The sequence below is a fragment of the Hemicordylus capensis genome, chromosome 12, assembly GCF_027244095.1.
Source record: "Hemicordylus capensis ecotype Gifberg chromosome 12, rHemCap1.1.pri, whole genome shotgun sequence".
Taxonomy (NCBI): Eukaryota; Metazoa; Chordata; class Lepidosauria; order Squamata; family Cordylidae; genus Hemicordylus; species Hemicordylus capensis.
The window spans coordinates 19,349,336-19,374,115 of record NC_069668.1 but is presented as its reverse complement, the minus strand read 5'-3'; the positions used below and the strand labels follow the sequence as shown (position 1 = coordinate 19,374,115).

The 24,780-nt window shown below is 55.7% G+C and overlaps 1 protein-coding gene across 1 annotated transcript in view; it reads left to right on the top strand.

Annotated features, from left to right (window-relative positions):
• Nucleotides 1–2,200: 2,200 nt before the first annotated feature.
• MNT (MAX network transcriptional repressor) overlaps nt 2,201–24,780 on the top strand; it is a 36,067-nt gene continuing 13,487 nt past the window's right edge. Inside the window, exons 1-4 of the mRNA XM_053275598.1 lie at nt 2,201–2,732; nt 10,079–10,622; nt 14,331–14,372; nt 14,982–15,093. Coding sequence (XP_053131573.1) covers nt 2,660–2,732; nt 10,079–10,622; nt 14,331–14,372; nt 14,982–15,093 — 771 coding nt within the window. The 5' untranslated portion in view covers nt 2,201–2,659. The remainder of the gene's footprint in view (nt 2,733–10,078; nt 10,623–14,330; nt 14,373–14,981; nt 15,094–24,780) is intronic.

Below are 24,780 nucleotides of genomic sequence, written 5' to 3'. Positions count from 1 at the left end.
TGCAGCTCGGGTAGCCCCCCCTCCCGTTTTGCCCCCCCACCTTGCCCTTCAAGGAGAGCCAGGCTGGCTGCAGGCGGGCCATCCGTCCGCTCGAGCTTGGCCCACACAGCGCTACCTGGTGGGTGGGTGGCCAGCCTGCAGACAGCGCGGCTCTCCTGCACGGAACCGCTTCATCAGCCCGTGCCGAGGGCGGCCAGAGGCCCAGGGGAGGACCTCGCGGCTGGGCTGAGCCCAGGGCGTAGCTCGTGGTCGCGCCTCACGTGCTGCCTCGTTTGGCCAGGAGGGCGCGGCCCCTTTAACAGAAGCCGCGTGCTCCCTCCCGGCCAGCCATGACTCGACAGATTGCCCGGGATCGGCAGCGGGCCCGCCGCCGCCCCGCCTCCTCCCGCAAGCCCGGCCTCCCCGTCCACGTCGTCGTCACCCGCCCTGGATGCTGGGTGCCTTGTCAGGGCCGGCCTGTTGCCTGCCTGTGCCCGGGGCCGCCTCGCTCGCTATCCCTGAGCGGATGGGTTCAAAGAGGTGGGGGGCCCGCCCAGCCCAGCTCCCCCCTCCCTGCTTTCTTCCTTCTCTCCCTCACTCCGAGGGGCCGCTGCTGGGCAGAGAGGGGGCCAAGGGCCCCGATCCCCGAGCTAGCCGCTGTACCTGAGCGGAAATCCCGCCACACTGCACGGTTTGCTTCTGAGTAGACCTGCCCAGGCTAGGAAAAGAGACGCAGCAAGGGGGGCGGGCAGGGGGCGAGAGAGGCTGCAAATCTCAGGCGCCATGGCTCGCAAGTCAGGCCCCCTCCCACCTTTTCGGGTCGGAAATCTCCTGCAATCGGAGCTGCCGCCCCTCCCTCCTCCGCCCTACATGCAGCGTGGGAACCCCTTGCTTAAAAAAGCAGCCTCCTAGCTGGGTGCAAAACAGATCCCATGTGCGCGGATTCTGGTCTGTTATGATGCGGGTGATCATCTGTGATGCGAAGGCAGCGAGGAGGGATTCCTCCTCCCCTCCACGCGCCTCTTCAGGAGTGGGAAGGGGAAGCCCAGCAGGCAGATGGAGGCGCAGCCCTCGGAGTTCACCGGGGGTAACCACGTGCCCCCCCTCCCCGCGCGGGGGGAGCCGGAGCGCGGGACTGCCGCCGCCCCGGGTGCCTGTCCCTTTAAAGGAGGCGCCTCCGGAGACACACGCAGCAGAGTGCCCATGTGGAGCTGCTCCATGCCTTGTTGTTTTGCAAGCCCATTGGCTGCCGCCCCGGTGACGTCTTTGAGCAGCATGCGAACGCACTGCGGGGGGCCGGGTCCACTGGAAAACCCGGAGAAGTGGATTCGCCCAAGCCACTCAACGGGAGCCACCAAGGAAGCCGCTGAGATGATTGCGGCAGAGACAGTTTGCAAAGGCGCCCTGGGGACGGGCTCTGTGCCTGTTGGGTTGCAGCCTTCAGCCAGGGAATTCCCAAGCTGCGGCCCTACACACGGGAGGAAGCCCCAGCACCAGTCCCCCCCCCCGCCGCTTTTTGCTGAATGACATCCTGTGCAAAAACTGAACATAAGTGTCTGGTCCACCGTCCACGCTGACTGGCAGGAGCTCTCCAAGGTTTCAGGCAGTCTTTCCCAAGGGACTGAACCTGAGACCTTCTATGTGCAAAGCAGATACTCTTACCACTGAGCTATGGCCCCATCCCCAAATGAGTGCCCCTCGTGAAAAACACAAGGGCGATCCATTTTGCACCAAGCAGCGACCCGACAGTGTGCTGCCCCCTACCTAAAGCATAGCGGCCTGTTGATTTGCACGGTTAGGAACACTACACCCGCTGGCTCTCCCATTTCTCAGTACTTTCCCTCGTATCAAGCCCTTTCCAAGCTATGGGCACTCCTGAGCAATAATGACAATAGAGAAGATTTCCCGTCGTTTTCTCTTACGAGGATTTGGTTTCATGTCTAGTATTCTGTACAAAGCTGGTGGTTGCTGACCGTCCCCAAGTGATTTGCCTGCTTGCGCCTGCAGAAAGTTCCCTCCCTGGCCGAGAGCGACCCCGGTTCGCATTGCATTCTCGGAGAAGGCGAAGCTGCTGCCAGTCTGGGTAGACAACCCTGAGCGGCATGAACCAATAGTCTGATTCGGTTTGTGGCAGCTGCTGCCTACGTGCAAGCTTCCGGGCTTCATAGGATTCTAGCAAAATGCCACATTATAGGAGACGCTTAATCCGGGCCAACCCGAGAGGCGGGGCTGTCCCAGCCGCGCAGTAGCCCGGAGGAGGAGAGCGCTTCCCCTGCGCGCGCCAGGAGCCGCCGCACTCCCGTCCTGTCCTGCGCCGGGACTCCGGGCCGCCTTTTGCCGGCCGCGCGCTGTGTAGTAGCGGAGGGCCGTGTCAATCGCTCGCTTTCGTGTTGTGTTTCTGTTGCACATCGCCATCTTGTTGCAAAGGGCTTTTCTTGTCTGGAAGCAGCTTCGCGCAGGGGCGGGGGGCAGCCGTCGCCTGCCTGCCTGGTGGTGCAGCCCGATCCCCCCCTCCCCCGCCGGACCCCCGGGGCGGATTGCGCTCGCCTTCTTGGCCACATCTTGGGAGGGGAGCCAGGCCTGCCCGCCCGCCCCGCCCGGACTTCCCCCTGCCACCCTCCTCCTCCGTTACCAGCGCCTCCGAGTCCCCGGGACCCTCGGCGGAGCCGCAGCCCGCACCATGAGCATTGAGACGTTGCTGGAAGCGGCCCGGTTCCTCGAATGGCAGGCGCAGCAGCAGCAAAAGACACGTGGTAAGGGGGCCGTGGGGGGCGGCGGCGGGCTGAGTTGGATTTTGTTTCAAGAAACCCCCCCCCTTTCCCGGCTTGATTCCCGCCCCCTCCTCCCCCCGTGGGGCTTGTGGTCTCCCTTTGCGCGCTGCAGAGAGAGGCCAGCGCCAGCAGCTTCTGCGCGGGTTTACTCGCGAGCAAGCCCTCTCGCCTCCTAGGGGCTTCCTCCCCGTGCAAGGGCGCGCCGGCTTGCGGGGCCGCCCGGTGCAGCCTTCCGGATGGCACTGCGGGGCAGAGGCCTGAGGCTGTTGCAAGCCTTTCTGCGGGCTCCGTGGCCAGCCAGAGCACCCCCTCCCGCCCGCGGGGCCCCTGCCTTCGACGTGCGCGTGTGGCGGGTGGGCAGGGTATGTGTGTGTGAGTGTGAGAGCGCGCGCGCCTCCGCCTCTCGCCACCCCCCGCCGTTCCCCGCGCTCCGATGTCGCAACGAGAGAGAAATCATCTGATCTCGCGTCAGCTTCCTAATTTGGGTTTTTCTGGTCTGCTCCCCCCCCCCCGCTTTCCTTGGCTTGATTTAAAAAAACCTAACGCTGGTTGGGTGGGGTTGGGTGGAATTTCGCAGCGGGGGAGGAAAGGCTTGCAAAAGGACCGCGCCGTGGGGTGGGCTGGGAGGCGAGGAGCCGCTGCTGCCGCCCCTTTAATCGGCTCCCCCGAGCAGCGCGCGCTCAACGTGGTCTGTTTCTTGTTTCGGGTTGCTGCCTTTGCTTGCTGCTGACACATGCTAGCAAGGGCGGCGGGGGGGGGGCGCGCGAGGAACCCCCCCCCCCTCTCATTTCCTGCAGCTCGGCGGGTTCTCTCTGCCTGCCCGCCCGGGCTCTTTCCGCTCTGCAGTGCCACCGGGCCCCCGAGAAAGCAGCTTTGCAGCGGGCAAGCGAGTTGATCGAGGGCTGTCCAGGCGAGCACGAGCCGCCTTCTCTTCTGGGCGGCCTCCCGGCACCAGCCAGCCGCGATCGGCTGGTCTGGAGAACTCTTGGCTGCAGCGCGTGGAGCGGGGCGAGCCTCGGGCGCTGACTGATCGCGCTTGTTCTGCGCCCATGCGGGTGGCTGGTGCACGCCTTGGCGTGAACGAGCCCGTGTGTGTGTGTGTCCCGCTCTCCCAGACGTGAACCGAGCACCAGACCTCTCAAACGCGGCGCTGTAGCGCTTGACAGGCTTGCACGGAACGTGCGATTCACCGCACGTCCCAGACGTGTGAACAGCCCCTTTCGCTCCGTGGTTGTGCGTTGACACATAAAGGCGGGCCCCTCCTTCGCTTCATACTTCTGGCCTGTTCTGCTTTTGGAAAAGCTGGTGGGGAGAGACGTCTTAAAAAAAGGTGTTGCTTTGCAGATCCACCCCCCCCCCCCCGCCCACATACACACACGTCCCGCAAAATGCACTCATTTGGGAAGCGATGGGGGCCCCGCGGATTGACTTGTGTGGGCTTTAAAATCCCTCTCGGCTGCCGAGAGAGCTCCAGCTTTTTATATGTATTTATCTCTGTGAGCCTGGAAGCGGCTTTTGCATAATGATGACAATGACATCGAGGGGAGGGGGGTCCATATGAGACACTCTCGACTTGTCCCGCCCTTTCTCCTCCTCCGGGCGAGGCGGAGCGGGCGGCGGGGGGGGCTGATGATGCTGTGCCTCTCCCTTCTTGAGAAATGTGCTGGAAGCGAGCCCGTGGCGGGGGGGGGGGGGCGGGGGCGCGCGTGGAAAAAGAGCGAAGGGCGGGGGGGGGATCAAAGGGCGCAATCGAACGTTAGCGTCGCCTGTCTCTCTCTTTCCTCCCCCCCCCTTTGGAACGTTGCGTGTTTGCCCTGCCTTCCAAGCGCGTCCCATTGGCGGGGGAGCGGGTGACGTGTCAGGCCCTGCCCACGACCACGTGCGCTGGCGACACTCCCTGCGGGCTGCAGTTTCCTTCTGGAGAGGCCTGATGATGCTCGTGCGGACGCACGCGGGAGTGATGGTGGGTGGGGGTGTGTGTGAGTGTGTGTGAAATAATGACATCGGTGTGGGCGGGGTTGTTGCATCGGGCGCCTTGGGAGGCCTCCAATCTTCCCTGCGTGTATCCCCACCCCCCAGCACGACTAAGGACTCTTCCGTGTTAATAGTCACTGCAATGCTGAGAATAAAACACACACCTGGGGGGTGCCTCTGTCCTTTTGTAGTACTATACATACACGGGGTCCTTGAGCATAAGTTCCTAATAATAAAAACAGGATGTTATCATCCTTGGAGAGTTTCTGATCTTCACTGCCTGCATTTTCTGTTTGTTATTAGGAAGCTTGTCAGACTTGTCCAGGCTGACTGGCAGCATTCCAAGGTTCCAGGCAGGGGTCTTTCCCAGCCCTCCCTGAAGAGGGCGGTTCCCCAGGACCGTTTGCAGGCCAAGCAGTTGCTCACCTAGAGTCCTTCTCCAGGAAAATACATTATTCTGTGTCAGACCCCCGGTCACTCTGGCTCTGTATTGTCTGCACTGACTGGCAGCATCTCTCCAGGGTTTCAGGTGGGGGTCTTTTCCAGGCATACATGGAGATGCTGCCAGGGACTGAACCCCATGGAAAGCGGGTTCTCTACCAATTGATGCATCCTCAGTAATGTTCACAATAATAATATGTATGTTGTGTCCATTTGTTGGCATGTGTGTTTCCCCCACAATAAAAAACAGCAGACTTTTAGCATTAGGGGCTTTTGGGGTCTCTGATCTTCTTTGCCCTGCATTGTTGCAAATATCAATATTCCTAAATAATAATGCATGCATGCAGGAAAGTTTGGAGACCCACAAATGCTAAAATCCCGATTTACTTTCTGTTCATTCAGCTTGTTTATGTTCTAGCATCCCCCCACACACACCTTTTAAATCCACATCTGTATTTATTTGATGGTATTGATTGTGACTCATTGGTTTGTCTCTGACATCTAGGAAGGTGGATCTGCGAGTGATCTTTTATTTTATTTGTGGCTCCTAACCCTTCTGCCGTTTCTGTGCAGATCTGGTTGTGGGTGCTGCCCGAAGGGGTTGGAAACCTCCGTGCTGTTCCCTCCAGTGGTATCTCTGTGTACTAGTGAAATAGACATTATTTATGTTATTTGCAGAACTGCAGGGGTGAGCTCTCTGTCTCCGGAGGAGTTCAGACAGAGGCTGGACTGCTATGCTATAGAAGATTCACTAGACACTAAAATGTCCCTTCCAATATGAACATTCTCCACACTCTCTGTGCAGGCAGATCGGAGTCCAGAATGGGCCTTTGCTTGCCACTCCAGCCTTGCTCTGTTTTGTTAGTGAAATCGACTTAATAGTTCAACCCAAGGTGCCATGATGCCTCCCTGTAATAGGTTTTGCTTCTGTATTGGGGGGCAGCCAACCTGAGTCTCTCCAGCTGTTGGACTACAACTCCCACCATCCCTAGCTGCAGTCCCTAGGTGGGCCTTGGGACTGATCCCGCAGGGCTCTTCTCAAGTTCCTCAGCAAATGTCTGCATTTCCTTTTGGAAGGCCCAACCACGGACTCCAGAAGTGGTGGGTCAAGAAAGATGGGCTCAGAGGCTTTTAGAGCTGGAAGGGACCTCTGAGGTCCTCTAGTCTAACCTCCTGCTCAGGGCAGGAAACTGCTTCAGCATCCTCGACAGGTGTCCATCCAGTCTTGGTTTGAAAGGAGAGCCCACTGCTTCATGAGGCAAGTTGTTCCACTGTCTGATGGCTCATATGAATCTCTTCCTAATCTCCAGCCTAAATCTGCTTCCTTGTCATTTCAGCTAATTGGTTCATAATCCTGCCCGCTGTTCCCTCTAAGGTGTGCGCATGTGCGCGCGCTCACAAGTTTTCTAATGTCCGCTCAGTCAATTTTAGATCCCGCTCAGGTTGAATCAGGAAGGCCCCACTCTGAATGCGCATGGTGCGCATAGACAGTGCCTAGATGCTGCTGCCCAGAACAAAACTCATCCCGCACAGAGATGGAAAAAACCAGAGGGACCACAGATCCTGCCCACAGAAAACAAGCCCCTGCCTCCTCCTGCGCATGCAAGAGCCCTCTGCTCTGCTCCGTCCTCTTTTCTCCAGGCTAAAGATGCCCAGCAGGTGATTCTGCAGAGCCACCTCTGTTCTTCAAGCCTCCTCAATCTTGCTTTCTTTTTATTTAATTCCCCTCTCATCCACTTGGCCTGAGTCATCTCTGAAGCAATGTGTTTCAGGCTCCTGAAACTCAGCCTCAGCCCCACACACACCCCCTCTGATCCTCCTTGCTTGCCTCTTTGTTTATTACCTTGGCAAGAAAAGCCGCCAGGGGAATCCCTGCGAGCGGGGGGGGTGGTGTGGTATTCCCTCCTCCCCCCACAGGGATCCAGCAGCCAGTTGGCTCTCTCAAGCAGGGAGCTTTCTCCAGCCCCTCCGATCTGGCTGCTCCGGCTTCAGATCCCTAGTGGGTGGCTCCTGGCGTAGCCCACTCCAGGAAGTAGAAATCGGGTTGGAAATACAGCCCCTAAAAGGAGCTGTGTGTCCCCCCCCCATTTGTATTGCCTTTGGGAGAGGGGGCCAGGCTGGCACCCACTAGCAATCGGACTGGCTTGATGAGCAGGCTGGTCCAGCCCGGGAGAGCAGAACTGGGAGCGAGGGGTCCGAGGAAGCCCTCTGCTCGGGCAGGTCCACTGGCTGTTGGTGTCCTCTTCCTGCGCTTGTTTCTGAGTGGGGCAGGGAGGGGGCGAGAACGAAAGAGAGAGCGGGGGGGCGTGTTGGATGGCAAGTCTTGGGGAGGGGAGGGAGAGGCCCGCCATTGGCTCCGCCCATCACCTGCCCTGCCTAGCGCCCCCACCGCCTCAGGAGCCACCAGCTGCCACTGCCGGAGAGCTCATCGGGGTTTTCAGCCAGATCTTCCAGCTTTGAAATGATCACCAGGAAATGGGAAAGCCCCAAAGCCCACATTTCTGTGCCAACATGTAATGCCACGTGTGTGTGTGTCTCTCTCTCTTCCTCCCTCCCCCAAATTGTTCCTCGAAGATCTGTTTTTATTGATTGATTTTATTCCATGTATATACCACCCTTCCTAAAGTGGCTCAGGGCGGCTTACATGGAAATGTAATTTAATATGAATTACCTTTTAATTGCAATTGCATAGAGCAGGCCTGCACAAAAAACATTGCAACCTGTACAAAGGAGCACTGCCCAAAACTTCTCAAGCAATCTGCAGCCTAACAGGGTTGGGATTGCAGGTGCCCCCAGATGTGGTTGGACTACGAAACTCATCATCCTACACCCCAGTGGCCAGGGTTGAAGAGATGTTGGCTCAGTTTATCAGCTAGACGAAATATTTTACTCGTCAAGCTACGTTGGTACATTGCTCGTCAGGACTTCTTCCACTTATCAGGCATCATTTTTCACTCGTCACAGACTAGTAGCATTGCACAGCATTGCCCCTCTAGCTGTTTGGGGACTAAAACTCCCATCATACTCAACCACGGTAGTCGGAGATGATGGGAATTGTAGTCCAACATCTGCAGGAGGGCCAAAGTGGCACGGCCCTGCTCTGAACCATGGTTAGCTCTGAACCACGGTGTGCCAATTCGGAGTCAGGAGGGTGTTTCCATTTGGGTCATGCGGCCCAGGAGCCTGGGAGGGAGGGGGCAGCTCCGCTTGCAGGTTGATCCGCAGGAACCTGTTGAGCAGGTCACCTTCTGACGTCTTTCAACTCGAGGACGAGGGAGCGCCCCGTCCAGGCACCCACGTTGGTGGCCCTGTTTGGGTTGGTTTGTCGAACAGGAAGCAGGAAGAATATTTTGGGATGGCAGCAGGTGACTCCCTGGTGCAAGTTCCCATTTAGGTCAAGTATCGCCTCCCTAAAGAGGGCCAGGAATCTCCACCCAGCTGGGCAGGATGAAATCCGTTCTCCTCCGTCTGTGAGTCACTTCTGCCGGCTGAAAGAGGGCAGAGGATACGGCGGGAGCCACAGGAGGCATGGAATGTTGCCGTGGGTGACAGCTGCACTTCGTCACACGATGCATAATTGGCCTGTGGAACTCTCTGCCACAGGATGGGGGTGGTGATGTAACTGGGACTTTGAACAACAGTTGTTGGGAAAGGGCAGCAGCAGGGAACAGAGGAAGCTGCCATATACAGCTGTTCTCCAGCTGTTCTTGGGACTACAGCTTCCCTCCTCCTCCGCCACAGTGACCAGTGGTTGGGGATGATGGGAGTTGTAGTCCAACAGGAGCTGGAGGGCAAAGGTTTTGCAGCCCCACCTTGAGCATTACGCCTCACTGGCTCTCTGACCATCTCCATTGTTTGGCTGAAGGGGAAGAAGGACGGCTCTAATAATGAGGACTAGAAACTGGTGTCGTGTATTTCAGGGCCTCAACAAGAAGGTTTGAGGAGAGGGATCACTGAGTTACCGCAATAGCGGGAAAGAGTAGAGAATTTAGTGGCTTAACTCATCCAGAACGCCCACGGTCAGAGCTATTCATTCCCCCCCACCCCACCCCTCGGCTTGGCAAAACCAGACCTTGACAGCTCAGCCGTTGGAAGGAAGCCATATCGAACTCTGTGACTCCCCAGTCAGTGTGCATGATAGGATGGCTGCCTTCCATTGCAAACTGCGCACCACGGGTGAGGAGGAGGGGTTGGTCTGGTGGCAGCAAGCATGAATTTGCCCCCTTTGCTAAGCAGGGCCCACCCTGGTTGGCATTTGAATGGGGGACTGCCAGTGTCTTCTCTCATTTACTTCACCTGTGTGGGGAATGAGTTTGTTCTGAGCAGCAGTATCCAGGCAGTGTGTGCACACCATGTGCGTTCAGAGTGGGGCCTTCCTGATTCAACCTGAGCGGGATCTAAAATTGACTGAGCAGATATTAAAAAAAAAGTGTGAGCATGCGCACTTGTGCACATCTTAGAGGAAACACTGGAGACTCCATGGGAGCTCTGGAAGCTCTTCCCTTTAGGGGATGGGGCCGCTTTGGGAAAAGCAGCTGCCTGCTTCTTTGCAGAAGGGTCTTATTTGTTTGTTGTTGTTTCTCTGCGTAATTGATCTTGTGGTAGCAAGCCATGATTTGCAACTTGGAAACTTTTTGTTGAAAAGTGGTATATAAATATTTGTTGTTGTTGTCCCAAATCCCCTCCCTCTGCATCTCTGCGAGAGGGCTGAGAGAGACTCAGGCCTGCCCCCTTGGAGAAGCTGCTGCCAGTCTGGGAAGGCAATCCTGAGCGCGATGGACCGAGGGTCGGACTCGGCGGGAGGCCGCTTCCAACATCCCTGCTTCCCTAACCCATCACCCGTTACGCTTGCACTTCCTCCTGCCCACGGCCAGTGCTGCTAAGTTCCGCCTCTCTCCGCTCTTCTCTTCCAGAAGAAAATGAGAAGCTCCACCTGGCTCGCGAGCAGGAGCAGAAGAAGACCAGCGTGCCGAGGGTGAACCATGCCGTGCACCTGGAGGAGCCCCGCCACGAGATCCCAACCCTGTCTCCGCCTGCCCCGGCCCCGGCCCCGCCCCCTCCTCCCCCGCCCCTGGCCCCGCCCATCTCCATCATCCCCATCCCGGTGGTCGCCAGCCCTCCCCAGCCGACGGCCTTGTCCCCGCCCCTCCTGCCGCGGCCCCCGCCTCTCTTGGGCACCCCCCCGGGCCTGGGCAAGGAAGCCCCGCTGGTGGCGCCCGTGATCCAGAGGACGTCCGGCCCGCTCCTCCCCCCGGACGCCCAGGCCCCCACGCCCCCCTCGGGCAGCCCCCAGCCGCTGCCGCACTACGCCGCCCCGGTCCTGATCTCCCAGCACCACGTGGTCCAGCAGCCCATCCAACCTCTGCAGCCGCACCTCGTGGCCTCCCAGCCGCTCGGCGTCAAGCTGCCTCCGTCGGAAGACGCCAAGCCCAGCGAGCAGAAGAAGAGGCCGGGCGGGTGAGTCCCATCCGGGGAGGGAAGGCGGCCCTTCTGGTGCCAGCTTCCGGCCGCCGAGCTGCCCCTGCTGCGCTCTCTCGCTCTTAGCCGCCTGCGTCCCGTTTTTAAGTTCCTTCCTCTTGACCTTTCAGCCGTGTGTTTGTCTTGTTGTTCACTGCCCTGGGGTCTTGGGACGAAGGGCCCGGAATAAATGTGGATATCAATAAAATTAATCAGTTGGCTTCATTTCACGAGGGTTGGGTCTCTACCGCTTTCCAGCCCAGGTGTTCAGAGGCGGTTTGTGTACGCACCGAAAGAACCCGTTCAGAAGGTGGCTCTCCAAAGGGCTCCCAATCGAAAACTCTGCACAAGGCAAGCGCCGGCAACAGCTACCGGAGGGATGCTGTGCTGGGGTTGGAGAGGGCCAGCTGCTCTCCCCCTGCTAAATAGAAGAGCCCAGAGGGGTGTAGCTGGTTGTGTTGATGCTCCTGGCAACCCCTGTGTGCTGACCTAGTCAGTCGAGGCTGGTGAGTGCCAGGGTGGGCATGGGGGGCAGTGGGGGGGGGGCGAATACCTCTTTAAAGAGTGGCCAACTTACCTGCTGCCAATTCCCGAAATGCTCAATGGGACTTGCCCCCACTGCTCAGTTGACTTCTGCGCATGTGCAGAGACGACTTGAAGGGTCAGTACAGCACAAAACCCACTGGGCTAACCCCTCAGAGGGTCACTGAGCATACGCAGAGCAGTGGGGCAGCCTGCTTGTGGGATGTTGGGTCAGGCACATCTGCCCCATAGAGTGCTCCAGGGATGAGAGGCCGGTCAGTTTGCCCCTGTTCAAAGAGGTATTCCCCACCCCACCCCCACCAGTCGCTCGAGGCCAAATCCTGGGCAAGGCCTCTGGGCCTATAATAACCAACCAACAGTTTGTTCGCACTTTGTGGCTATCTCCAGGGCAGAAACAGCAGTACCGGCCCCCATGTGAGGGTCCTATTCTTGCCGCCCCTGTTAAATCTGCAGGCCACACAGAACACTAGGCCTGAATCCACAGCAAGCACTCCTTTGTATGGAGGACAGGACACTTAAGCCAGCTGGCAAGATCCTACAGGCAGAGCCCTCCAACTGAAGCCCCCTAGAGCAGGGATTCTCAACGTTGGGTCCCCAGATGTTATTGGACTTCAACTCCCATAATTCCCAGCCCCAGTGACCTTTGGTTGGGGATTATGGGAGTTGAAGTCCAAAAACATCTGGGGACCCAACGTTGAGAATCCCTGCCCTAGAGGCAGAGAGCTTGTCCCCTTTGCTAAGCAGGGTCTACCCTGGTTGCATATGAATGAGAGACATTGTGAGCATGGCAAGATATTCCCCTTAGGGGATAATGAGGCCGCTCTGGGAAGAGCAGAAGGTTCCAAGTTCCCTCCCTGGCAGCATTTCCAAGAGAGGGCTGAGAGAGATCCCTGCCTGCAACCTGGGAGAAGCCACTGCCAGTCTGGGTAGACAAAACCAAGCTAGATGGACCAAGGGTCTGACTTGGTATACGGCAGCTTCCTATCATCCTATGATTTGCATGGCGGTTTAAAATAGGGATATGCGAATCGATTTGAATTTGAATTGATTTGATTCCAGTTGGGGTGATTCAAATTTGAATGGAATCACCCCTTAAAAGGGCAATTCGAATCAGCCTTTCAAAATTTGGTTCAAATTTGGTTTGGGACCTTTGGTGCCATTTGACCCTGACTGGTAAGGAAAGGTGCCAAACTGGGGTCGAATTGATTTGAATTCTCTGAAGCTGCTCTGTACAGAATTGGGCGATTGGTCCTTCCAGCTCTGCTCTGACTGGCTCCCCTTCCTTGAAAGCTGTCCTTGAGCACTGGAGGTGAAGTCCCCTAGCTCCGTGGTACTAGCTACCCGGACTAATCATCTGGCTCTGGATAAGGCAGGTTCCTACGTTGACGGTCCCAGCATCCTGGGGGCCACATTCTGTCGCTTGGTACCCTGCCTGCGTTCAGGTGCCACCCAGAGCCAGATCTCAGCCCTGGCTCTGCACTGCATCTCCAGCCTCGGGTTGCAAACGCTCCGGGGCAGGATTCTACTTCCAAACCTGACGTGGCAGAAACCAGGGTTTGCTGTGACCGCCAAACGCAGCGGGATCCTGGCTTGTGGGCAAGACTCCGTTGAGAACAGGGCTCTCTATTGCATGGCCTCAGTGTGGAGGTGACCTTTCCTGCCATGCAATGCCGGGTTGTGGGGTGCTCCTTGGAGGGGCACAGAGCCCTCTTGAGAGCCTGCCCCACCTGGGAAGGTGTGCACAGACTGCCAGGAAGTGTCGCTCTTCTCGGAGAGCTTTCCTCCTAGAGCTCTGGAGAGAGGGCTTTGTCTCTCTCCAAGGCCACCCCCCTGCCCTGCCCCGAGAAAAGCCCAGTGCCGTGTGGAAGTCAGTACCCTGAGAAACGGCTCTCACATGGAACGGCCTTTGCCAAAGCGGCCCTCGCTGGAAAGATAGTGAAGATCACCGGTTCCGAACCAGCCTGGGTTCCCTGTGTTTGCAAACAGTGGCAAACCGTAGCTTGTTCTGAACAAGGATTCTTCATCGGGGGGGCGGCGGGGCTTTGTGCAAATTAAACCACCCTTTCCTGTGGCATCTGAGCTGAGCCTACATCTAGAAAATAAAAGAGAACCATACCTGTCGCATCGGAGGGATCGGGTTCTGTTGGTTTCCTTCACGTGAACTGGCCCCGGCCAATGGGTTTGGGAGACTCCTGAATTTTCTGCCCACTAAGGGGCTCTTCAGATTGATGACGGTCTGTGGGTTAAATGATGGTTGCTTCTTGTAGCAAGCCAGGGGGGTGCCCAACAGGGCCCAGCTGCCTCTGCATACTTCTCCCTCTCCCTCCCCCCCCCAACTGCATTCTCCTCTTTCTCCTTTTCCCCACCCTGTCCTGGCGTTAACGAGAGCCACGCTGCAGGCTGGCCATTTGTGTGGGCTAAGCCCGCACAGCTCTACCTGAAGAATGGCCCGCCTGCAGGCAGCATGGCTAGTTAACACTGGAGCAGGGTGGGGTCGGAGAGTGAGAAGCCACTGGAGTTGCTGGGAACCAGAGGCAGCTGGGGCTTGTTGGGAGCCCGCCTGGCTTGTTAGGACAAGCTGCTACTGGGGCCACTTGGCCAGACTTCCCTGCCCTGCTCACACAACTGACTCCCCCCCCCGCGCCTTTCTGTGTTAGGGGCTAGCAGCGTGTGGGTCCCTTGGCACTTCGGCTGCAAACAGATGTCGTTGTTGCTAGGGCAACGGATGGGGCAATCTGTGCACCCCACGAGCCTTGCATCGCTGTGCAAACACGGTCGGCGTTGCATCGCTCGGTGAATTCTGCTCCATTCAAGGATCCTTCATTCTGGGATCAGAACGAAGGAGCCCAGAAAAGCAGATTATATCTCCATTCCTTCTGGTTTTTCAAGGTCTATTTTTACAGAGTCTGTAGTGTGTCACCTTGCAGAATTGTTGCTTTTCCAAGCTGGCCCTCTTCCCATGCCCTGAATGCCTCCTCCGTACACACAAACTGCGATGCACAGCCTCTTCCAGTCTCCATTTGGAAGCCTCTTGAGTTGAAGCAGGCCTTGGGGACTTTGGTTGGGAAGCGGTATATAAATATTTCTCGTAGTTGTGAGCAGAGAGACTTTCTGAAATGTGATGCAGACACTGACCCTGTCTTTGAACCTTCTTTTGGATTATAGGGTTGGCACCAGGGAAGTCCATAACAAGCTGGAGAAGAACAGGTACGTCTCTTTAATTAGCAAATCGTGACCAGTTTTGCATGTAACTGAGCAGCTCAGCTCAGACACTGCACCAAACCCTGGTTTGTGTTGACCATGGTGTGAACTTCTGAATGGACAAACTGTGAGGGTATTCTCACAATCAGCGGAAAGCGGGCTAAGGAAGCTTAGCTCACTTTCCACGGATCATGGGAACCCCTCGGCTTGCAGGCGAGCCCAGTTTCCCCCAAGTGGGTACCCTGCTTAAATACCCCTCCCCTTAAACGGGGTTAGTGGAGCACAGCAGTCTCCAGAGTCACAGCAACAGAGGTAACTCTGGTTTAGAAACCCATTTCTACTTTGCTCCAAACCATGATTAGCGCAAACCCTGGTTGACAAACCCACTTCAAGCCACGGTTCCACAGCATGGTAGCTTGCATGGCTTTGTGTCACAAGCAAGGCTGCTGGGCGAAAGAGGTTGGGAAAGACGGGTGGTTGGCTATGAAATCATGCGGGTCTGGTTCAAGCAACGGCACACGGAAGCCCTCCAGCCTGCTTCTTGATCTGGGGGCCCCTGGGATTAAAAGTTTATTCTGCCTGAGGTGGGCTGACAGTGTGGCTCTCTTTCTGCAGACGCGCCCATTTGAAAGAATGCTTTGAGACCCTGAAGCGCAACATCCCCAGTGTTGACGACAAGAAAACCTCGAACCTCAGCGTCCTAAGGAGTGCCTTGAGATATATCCAGGTAGGATATGAAGTATTTGACTCATCCTGTCTCACGATACAATGTCATCATCATTATTATTATTATTATTGTTATTATTATTATTATTATTTATTAATGACTCGTGCTGTATGTGTATCCAGGCATTGGCCATGCCAGTGGTGTGTGCTAATGTTGTGTTACTTGCTTGGCTTATTTCTATTTCTGTTCCGCTTTCCCACTGTGGTCGCCTTCCAGTGTGGCTTCCAGTTAAAAACCCTTCAGAAGATAACCATGGAAATCTGTGTTTTGGGGGCAGATAGAGAATGGGGATCAAAGGAGAGCTGGTCTGGTGGTAGCAAGCAGGACTTGTCCCCTTAGCTAAGCGGGGTCTGCCCTGGTTGCATCTGAATGGGAGACTTGATGTGTGAGCACTGCAAGAGATTCCCCTCAGGGGATGGAGCCACTCTGGGAAGAGCAGAAGGTTCCCAGTTCCCTCTCTGGCTTCTCCAAGAGAGGGCTGAGAGAGACTCCTGCCTGCAACCTTGGAGAAGCCGCTGCCAGTCTGTGAAGACAATCCTGAGCTAGATAGACCAATGGTCTGACTCAGTATATGGCAGCTTCCTATGTCCCTATGTTCCTAAGTGGCTTGCATCTCACTGCACTGGTATCTTGTTCATTTTGCTTGCACTTTTTGAATGTGTTTAGTTTATTTAAAAAGTTCTTACAAACCAAAGGGCATGCAGCAGGATGAAAAATGGGAAACTAAAGCACTGACTAAACAGACAGTCCAAAGCTGAGTGCCTGATTATGGAACCACTTATTTTGAACCGCTCCCCTCTTCTTGCGTTCAGAGGTTTGGTGCAGATTCAAGGCAAGCCAGAGGTCTCGGGCTTTGGGTTCCGATCCGATTCAGCGAGAGACATCGGTTCAGAATTGGTTCAGATTTTGTTCTGTTCCCTGATTCAGGTTAGGTGTTCTGTTGTCCAGATGGAAGCAGAGGCGATGGTTAAACCTTGAAGGTGGTGCCAAGTTTTCTTGCTTAGAATTGGTGGCAAAAGCGTTGCTGGGTTCATTTTGGGCAAACCATCTCCCCCCCCCCGCACTTGGTTATTGGTGTCAAACAGAACTGTGAAACATCCTCTCCGGAAGATCGTAAATGAAGGGATGATATTGCTCCCGTTGAAAGAAAGGTCTGAGGTTGTCATTGGGTGTCGCCTATCAAGAGCTGGGAGGAGAACGGGTCTTGTGGTAGCAAGCATGCATGAATGGTCCTATTTGCCAAGCAGGGTCTGCCCTGCTTAGAACGGGTCTTGTGGTAAACCCTGCTTAGAACCGGTCTTGTGGTAGCAAGCATGCATGAATGGTCCTCTTTGCATTGCAGGGTCTGCCCTGCTTAGAACGGGTCTTGTGGTAGCAAGCATGCATGAATGGTCCTCTTTGCCAAGCAGGGTCTGCCCTGCTTAGAACGGGTCTTGTGGTAAACCCTGCTTAGAACGGGTCTTGTGGTAGCATGAATGGTCCTCTTTGCCAAGCAGGGTCTGCCCTGCTTAGAACGGGTCTTGTGGTAGCAAGCATGCATGAATGGTCCTCTTTGCCAAGCAGGGTCTGCCCTGCTTAGAACGGGTCTTGTGGTAGCAAGCATGCATGAATGGTCCTCTTTGCCAAGCAGGGTCTGCCCTGCTTAGAACGGGTCTTGTGGTAAACCCTGCTTAGAACGGGTCTTGTGGTAGCATGAATGGTCCTCTTTGCATTGCAGGGTCTGCCCTGCTTAGAACGGGTCTTGTGGTAGCAAGCATGCATGAATGGTCCTCTTTGCATTGCAGGGTCTGCCCTGCTTAGAACGGGTCTTGTGGTAGCAAGCATGCATGAATGGTCCTCTTTGCATTGCAGGGTCTGCCCTGCTTAGAATGGGTCTTGTGGTAGCAAGCATGCATGAATGGTCCTCTTTGCCAAGCAGGGTCTGCCCTGCTTAGAACGGGTCTTGTGGTAAACCCTGCTTAGAACGGGTCTTGTGGTAGCATGAATGGTCCTCTTTGCCAAGCAGGGTCTGCCCTGCTTAGAACGGGTCTTGTGGTAGCAAGCATGCATGAATGGTCCTCTTTGCATTGCAGGGTCTGCCCTGCTTAGAACGGGTCTTGTGGTAGCAAGCATGCATGAATGGTCCTCTTTGCATTGCAGGGTCTGCCCTGCTTAGAACGGGTCTTGTGGTAGCAAGCATGCATGAATGGTCCTCTTTGCCAAGCAGGGTCTGCCCTGCTTAGAACGGGTCTTGTGGTAAACCCTGCTTAGAACGGGTCTTGTGGTAGCAAGCATGCATGAATGGTCCTCTTTGCCAAGCAGGGTCTGCCCTGCTTAGAACGGGTCTTGTGGTAAACCCTGCTTAGAACGGGTCTTGTGGTAGCATGAATGGTCCTCTTTGCCAAGCAGGGTCTGCCCTGCTTAGAACGGGTCTTGTGGTAGCAAGCATGCATGAATGGTCCTCTTTGCCAAGCAGGGTCTGCCCTGCTTAGAACGGGTCTTGTGGTAGCAAGCATGCATGAATGATCCTCTTTGCCAAGCAGGGTCTGCCCTGCTTAGAACGGGTCTTGTGGTAGCAAGCATGCATGAATGGTCCTCTTTGCCAAGCAGGGTCTGCCCTGCTTAGAACGGGTCTTGTGGTAAACCCTGCTTAGAACGGGTCTTGTGGTAGCAAGCATGCATGAATGGTCCTCTTTGCCAAGCAGGGTCTGCCCTGCTTAGAACGGGTCTTGTGGTAAACCCTGCTTAGAACGGGTCTTGTGGTAGCATGAATGGTCCTCTTTGCCAAGCAGGGTCTGCCCTGCTTAGAACGGGTTTTGTGGTAGCAAGCATGCATGAATGGTCCTCTTTGCCAAGCAGGGTCTGCCCTGCTTAGAACGGGTCTTGTGGTAAACCCTGCTTAGAACGGGTCTTGTGGTAGCAAGCATGCATGAATGGTCCTCTTTGCCAAGCAGGGTCTGCCCTGCTTAGAACGGGTCTTGTGGTAGACCTGCTTAGAACGGGTCTTGTGGTAGCAAGCATGCATGAATGGTCCTCTTTGCCAAGCAGGGTCTGCCCTGCTTAGAACGGGTCTTGTGGTAAACCCTGCTTAGAACGGGTCTTGTGGTAGCAAGCATGCATGAATGGTCCTCTTTGCCAAGCAGGGTCTGCCCTGCTTAGAACGGGTCTTGTGGTAAACCCTGCTTAGAACGGGTCTTGTGTTAGCAAGCATGCATGAATGGTCCTCTTTGCCAAGCAGGGTCTGCCCTGCTTAGAATGGGTCTTGTGGTAAACCCTGCTTAGAACGGGTCTTGTGGTAGCAAGCATGCATGAATGGTCCTCTTTGCCAAGCAGGGTCTGCCCTGCTTAGAACGGGTCTTGTGGTAGACCTGCTTAGAACGGGTCTTGTGGTAGCAAGCATGCATGAATGGTCCTCTTTGCCAAGCAGGGTCTGCCCTGCTTAGAACGGGTCTTGTGGTAGCAAGCATGCATGAATGGTCCTCTTTGCATTGCAGGGTCTGCCCTGCTTAGAACGGGTCTTGTGGTAGACCTGCTTAGAACGGGTCTTGTGGTAGCAAGCATGCATGAATGATCCTCTTTGCCAAGCAGGGTCTGCCCTGCTTAGAACGGGTCTTGTGGTAAACCCTGCTTAGAACGGGTCTTGTGGTAGCAAGCATGCATGAATGGTCCTCTTTGCCAAGCAGGGTCTGCCCTGCTTAGAACGGGTCTTGTGGTAAACCCTGCTTAGAACGGGTCTTGTGGTAGCAAGCATGCATGAATGGTCCTCTTTGCCAAGCAGGGTCTGCCCTGCTTAGAACGGGTCTTGTGGTAGCAAGCATGCATGAATGATCCTCTTTGCATTGCAGGGTCTGCCCTGCTTAGAACGGGTCTTGTGGTAGACCTGCTTAGAACGGGTCTTGTGGTAGCAAGCATGAATGAATGGTCTTCTTTGCTAAGCAGAGTCTGCCCTGGTTTGCATTGGAATGGGAGACTATACGTTTGAGCACTGTAAGAAATTCCCCTGAGGGGATGGGGCTGCTCTGGGAAGAGCATCTGAGGTTCCAAGTTCCTTCCCTGGAAGCATCTCCAGGTTATGGCTGGGAGAGACTCCTGCCTGCCACCTTGGAGAAGCCGCTGCCAGTCTGTGAAGACAGTACTGAGCTAGGGGGGCTGAGGGTCTGGGTCAGCAGAAGGCAGCTTCCTCTGTTCCTCTGAGATGGTTCTGGGTGAGATTAAGCGGGCAGGAGGGAGCTGGCACCCCCATGAAAGCCAAGTTGAGCTTCTCGGAAGGGAGTTGGAAGATGGAGCTGGGTGTACTTGGATGTTGCTCCCTTCCGGCTTGGTTTACGCTGCTTGCTTTCATCATGCCTACTTTGGTTTTCTGCCGGAGCGGGGCAGGGAGGGGCTCTCACTCTGGGCTCTCCAAAGGTTGTAGGACTTCAATTCATCATCCCCAGCCACAATGGGCAGAGATGATGGGGGTTGGAGTCCAACAGCCTCTGGGGACCAGTGTCCCCTCTTAACAGGGATTCCCAGAGGTGGGTGACTACAACTCCCAGGATCCCCAGCTGCAATGGCTCTTGTTTGGGCATCCTGGGAGTTGTAGTCAACCATCTCTGGGAATCCCTGTTAGAGGGTGACACTGCTGGGGACCCAAGTTTAGAAATCTTTCCTTAACTTCTAGGAGGGCTTCTGAATACCCGTTGCAGGGGAGAGGGCCTGCCCTCAACTCCTGCCTATAGGCTTCCATCCAAAGGCATCTGGTGGGCCAACTGTGTAGAACAGCATGCTGGACTAGATGGGCCTCCTTGGGCCTGACCCAGCAGGGCTGTTCATACGTCCTTCTGTAAGGCGGTTAAAGATATTATAAAGCCAGGAGAAGGCAAAGGGCTGGATTGAGACCCAACGTCGGCTGCTTAGAATCCTTGGTATTCTTTTATTCACCAGTCCTATCGCCGAATGTATAGATTTCCAGGTGGTGCACAATTAACATGCAGCAAAATTAAAACCCAACCATTAAAATAGCTTAAAGTGTTGTTAGCAAAAGGCCTCAGAGGAACAGGTGGGCCTTCATGGTTTCATTTGAACGCAGCCAGAGGTGGAGACGCTCTGAGAGTGACAGGGAGCCCACCCCAAAGCCCCGGGGCAGCCACAGAGAAGGCCTGGTCCCGTGTCGCCCCCCCCCCCCCCACAGGCCGATGGCAGCTGTAACCAGCACTCTGCACGCGATCTCAGGTGGCGGAGTTAATGACAGAGAAGGTGCTCTCTAAAATACCCTGGACCCACACCTTGGCCTTTATAGGGAATAACTTGCGCTTTGTGTCTGGCCCGGAAAAAATCAGTGTGTTATGGGCCCCTCGGGTTGTGCCAGAGACTTGTCTGGCTGCCACATTCTGCACCAGTTGTCGTTTCTGGACTGTCTCCAAAGGCAGTCCCTCATAGAGTACATTACAGTAGTCAAGCCTGGAGGTTACACCACCGTTTTAAGGACCTTTACCCTTTTTATGCTGACGTATCATCCGAAGCTGATCAAAAGCACTCCTGGCCACTGCCTTTAGGAGCTCTGAAGTAGATTGGTGTTTGTCTAGGCCGGGCCTCCGATTCTTGACTCTTTCCCCAGAGGGCTGTCAGCAGCTACAAGCTGTGATGACTCTGGTGCCTCCACTCTGAATACCAGTTTCTGGGGGGTGGGCGTAGGAAGGGGGCTGCACGTAGGAAGCTGCTTCCTGCTGAGTCAGACCATCGGGTAAGCTGCGTCTGGCCACGTCCTGGCCCGTGGCGTAAGGAATAAGGCGGCTCTCTGTATGTGCCGTTTGCGTGGGCCTAGGAGAGAAATGGATCTGCCGTTTGCGCCAGTAAAGGCAGAGCCGTGCCTCCCCCCCCCCCCCCGCTTGCTGGCCCCGCGGCTGCGTTAGCAAGCCACGTTTTTGGGAGTCATGATGTCAGAAATGGGGCTGTCTCTGGGTCTTGGGAGCTGACGTCTTCTGGACGTTGGCGTCTGCCTTTGGGCAGCTGGCGGGTTTGGGGTTCTTCCGGGGGCCCAGCGGGGATTTGTCCCCTCCCTTGCTCTCTGAGTCCTCCTGCTTCCCCTCTGCTCTGGAATTCTGCGGCAGTTCTGGGCTCGCTAGCCAATGAGCGGCTTTCTCGCTCTCCGAAGAAAAACCACCGGAGCACTGTCCTCAGATGCCTGGGAGACGTAATCCGTGTGTGCCAGCAAGCCAAAATGCAGTCCTCAATGCAGGGAGAAGCAACACACACACATTTTGGTTTCCACCAGCCAGTCCCTGAGCAGTTCATCTGTCACGGGGTGTGCAGGAGGGGAATGGGGTTGGGTTTCTTGCGATGGTCTGTCCGTCTCACGCTTTGGGTGTGAAAGCCAGCTTTTCTGGAGCAATCTCCGGGGCCCGTGGGCTTGGCAGAGAAGTGGCAGCTGCTAGCCAGATCGAAAATATAGGAATGCCTGCCCTTTCGTTCCAAGGGTGGGAATAGAAGAAGAGCCCTGTGGGGTCCGCCCGGAGTGGGTCGAGTCCTGCTTCCCCACTGTGACTGCTTTTGGGAAACCCGCAAGCGGAGCATTGAAGGCAATAGCCCTCTCTTGCTCTACCCCCACCCCCGTAACTGGTAGTCTGGGTAGGCTGCCTCTGAACATGGAGGTTTTGCAGAGCCACCGTGACGATGGGCTGATTGGGCTGGCTAGTAGCAATCGATGGACTTCTCCTCCATAAATAATCTCTCTTTTCAAGCTGCGCAGGTGGGTGGCTTGTGGCCGTGAATTCCACAGTTTGCTCGCGCTGCATGAAGAAAGACTTTCCCTGACTTTCCGTATTATATGAGAGGGTGGAAATATTTCTCTCTCTGTACTCTGGTGCAGCAGGGACATGCTTGACTAACAAGCAGAAAGTTGCTGGTTCAAATCCCCGCTGGTCTGTTCCCCAGACTCTGGGGCACACCTTTATTGGGCAGCAGTGATACAGGAAGATGCTGAAAGGCCTGATCGCATCCTGTGCGGGAGGAGGCCACGGCCAACCCCTCCTCCCAAAGACAACCGCAGGGCTCTGTGGGCACCAGGAGTCGAAATCGACTTGACGGTACAATTTACCTTGCGCTTCCTGCACTGGAAAGGGGAAAGGAGGGGTCCTCTTTCCCGAGGGGTTCCTTTCAGCTCAGGCGGGCACTTGGATGGAGAAAGAGGGAGGGGAACCTCTCCCGGCATGGTACCGCCAGTTGTTCAGTGGCCGAAGTGCGTGCCCTGCCAGAAGTGCCGGGTTATTTGACTGGGAAGAGAAATGTGGCAAGGCAGTTGCTGGCAAGTTTTATAATTTAGGCTGGAATCCTAGATATACTCACTAGAGGCCAAGTCCCACTGAACACGGCGGAACTTACTTCCAAGTCAGCACACACAATATTGTGTTGCGTGCATCCTTGGGGCCTCATGCAGTGGCATGGATTGGGAAGTAGATTCAGTATGATCCGTCTGTGGCACTCACTGCCACAACGTATGTTAGCTTTAAAAGGGGATTAGACCAGAGAGTCATACCATTAACTCTCCAGTTCCGTTCCGTTTCAGACAATAACTTTATCAAGTGGCCCCCAATTCATACAGATCCTTTAAACTGGTCTAGATTCATTTCTTTTGAAATGGTATCAGACTCTCTCTCTCTCTCTTGCTTGCAGTGTCACTCTAAACCATGAATAAAATAACAAGTTCACTTGAGGGGAAAAATGTTTTTATTTTAAAAGGATCTGTTTATTTTCGCGTGTTTCAACATTTGCACTTGCATCCTGCATACATACAACGGAATCAAAAACAATGCATTCATTTGGCAAAACAAAAAATGAATCCTACAGCTGACTGATTACTGAGCCACTCCTTTTGAAAAGGATTGGCAAAGACTCCTCTGAAGCCCTGGAGGGATGCTGCCAGCCAGTGCAGACAGTTGTGAAGCTGCCTCCGACTGAGCCAGACCCTTGGTCCATCTAGGTCAGTCTTGCCTACACAGCCTGGCAGCAGCTTCTCCAAGGTTGCCAGCACGAGGCTTTCCCAGCCCTACCTGGAGATGCTGCCATCTTCGGTGTGCAAAGCAGATCCTCTCCCACTGCGAATATCTTCTGGTGCTCACGCGTAGTCTCCCGTCCAAATGCAAGCCAAGGTGGGCCCTGCTTAGCAAAGGGGCTAATTCGAGCTTGTTACCGCAGGGTCCGGCTCTCCTCCTGGCTTCCTTCTGCCTCTGAGCTGTGCCCGCATCATCTAGATGGGCCAAGGTCTAACTCAGTAGCAGGCAGCTCTCGGTGTCCTCGGTGGCTGTTTCTGCAGACTAACCAACCCCCAGCGGCCATGGCCTTTGCATTATGGGAGTTGTCGTCAGCAACATCTGGGGCTCCCCGTTACAGGGAACACTGGGTCCTTGAATGGCTGGCCGGGGCCCAGTGGCCCAGATCCTGCCTTCAGGGGTGCACTTTGGCATTGTGGATACCTGCCGCCCCCAGCCCGGTAGAGAGGAAGCTGACGTTGGATATGGGGAGGAGCAGATCCTTGGCGTACAAAGGGTTTAGGCTGGGGGCAGCACCAATTCGGCCTTCCAGCTGTTCCAGGACTTGGTGGGCAACGTTCTACAGCCTTGGATTAAACAATCATGGGCTCTGTGTGTGTGTGTGTGTGTCCGCATATACAGTTAAAGGGGGAACCCTGTGGTTTGCCGGATTATGAGTGTGACCACTCCAGCTGAACTTCAGAAAGCGAGGGGATTTGATGTGCCGCCGGCTCCCCATGTTTTCGCCCTGGGGGTACGAGACCTGGTGTATCTGGGCCATAGGCCAGGATGCTATTTCAAAATCATAGCTGGTGACTAGCATTCTAGCAGTCCTGGAGAAAAGAATGGCCTCTGAGCATCTGGCGAGTGCCATCTCCGTGTTTTAACGGAGATGCTTGAGTCGGTTAACTGTGGCTCTGTGTTTCATGGCAGGAGAAAAGTGAGTTGTGCTTCTGCTTTCCTTCTCGTGTGGAGAAGGTCCCTTTACGTCGCTGCCCTTTCTGGTTGTGGTCTTGTTTTAATCAATAGGACTGTGTTGTGATGAGAGAGGGTTGAATGCCCCCCCCCATGTGCTACGCTCCCCGGCTTGAGCTTCCTCCCTCTCTGTGATTTGGGGCTGGCGGGAGCAGGCCCAAACCATACATCGACTACCGAGCGTCCTTGGGCCCTGAGCGTTTGCCTTAGATCTTCCGCTGTTTGCCCGGGGCTTTTTCTTTTTGACGGCTTGTGGAAGTGGCAACCCAAACCCACACCCTGGAGTGCAGCTTCTTGGGAGTGCCGCGAGGTCCGGGCAGCGGAAGGGTTCCCGCCGCGGCTGTCGGGCGGTTCCCGTTCTCTAAGACCGCTCTGTGTGACCCGCACTGAATCGTGGGGCGAGCTTGCTTCTTGGCGGCAGGGCGGTGGGTTCTCCCTCTGGTCCTCCCCAGAATGGCAGTCGGGGAGGCCCGGTGGGAATGTCTCCGTGCGCCTTTGCGAATCCTCGTGATTCTCCGACTCGTATGCGGATTCTCGTATCGGGTGCGGGAGGGGCCTGGGTGCCGATCTTGGGAAGGGGCTGGGCTGGGGGGTGCCGTGTGTTGCCAAAGGCCGCTCTGCCCGCCGTGGCCACCTCCCCCCCCCCGCCTTGGCTCCTCTCCTGGCCTCAGCTCTCGCCAGCCCGTCCACGTGTACGGCAAGCACATGGCCGTCCTCCGCTGCG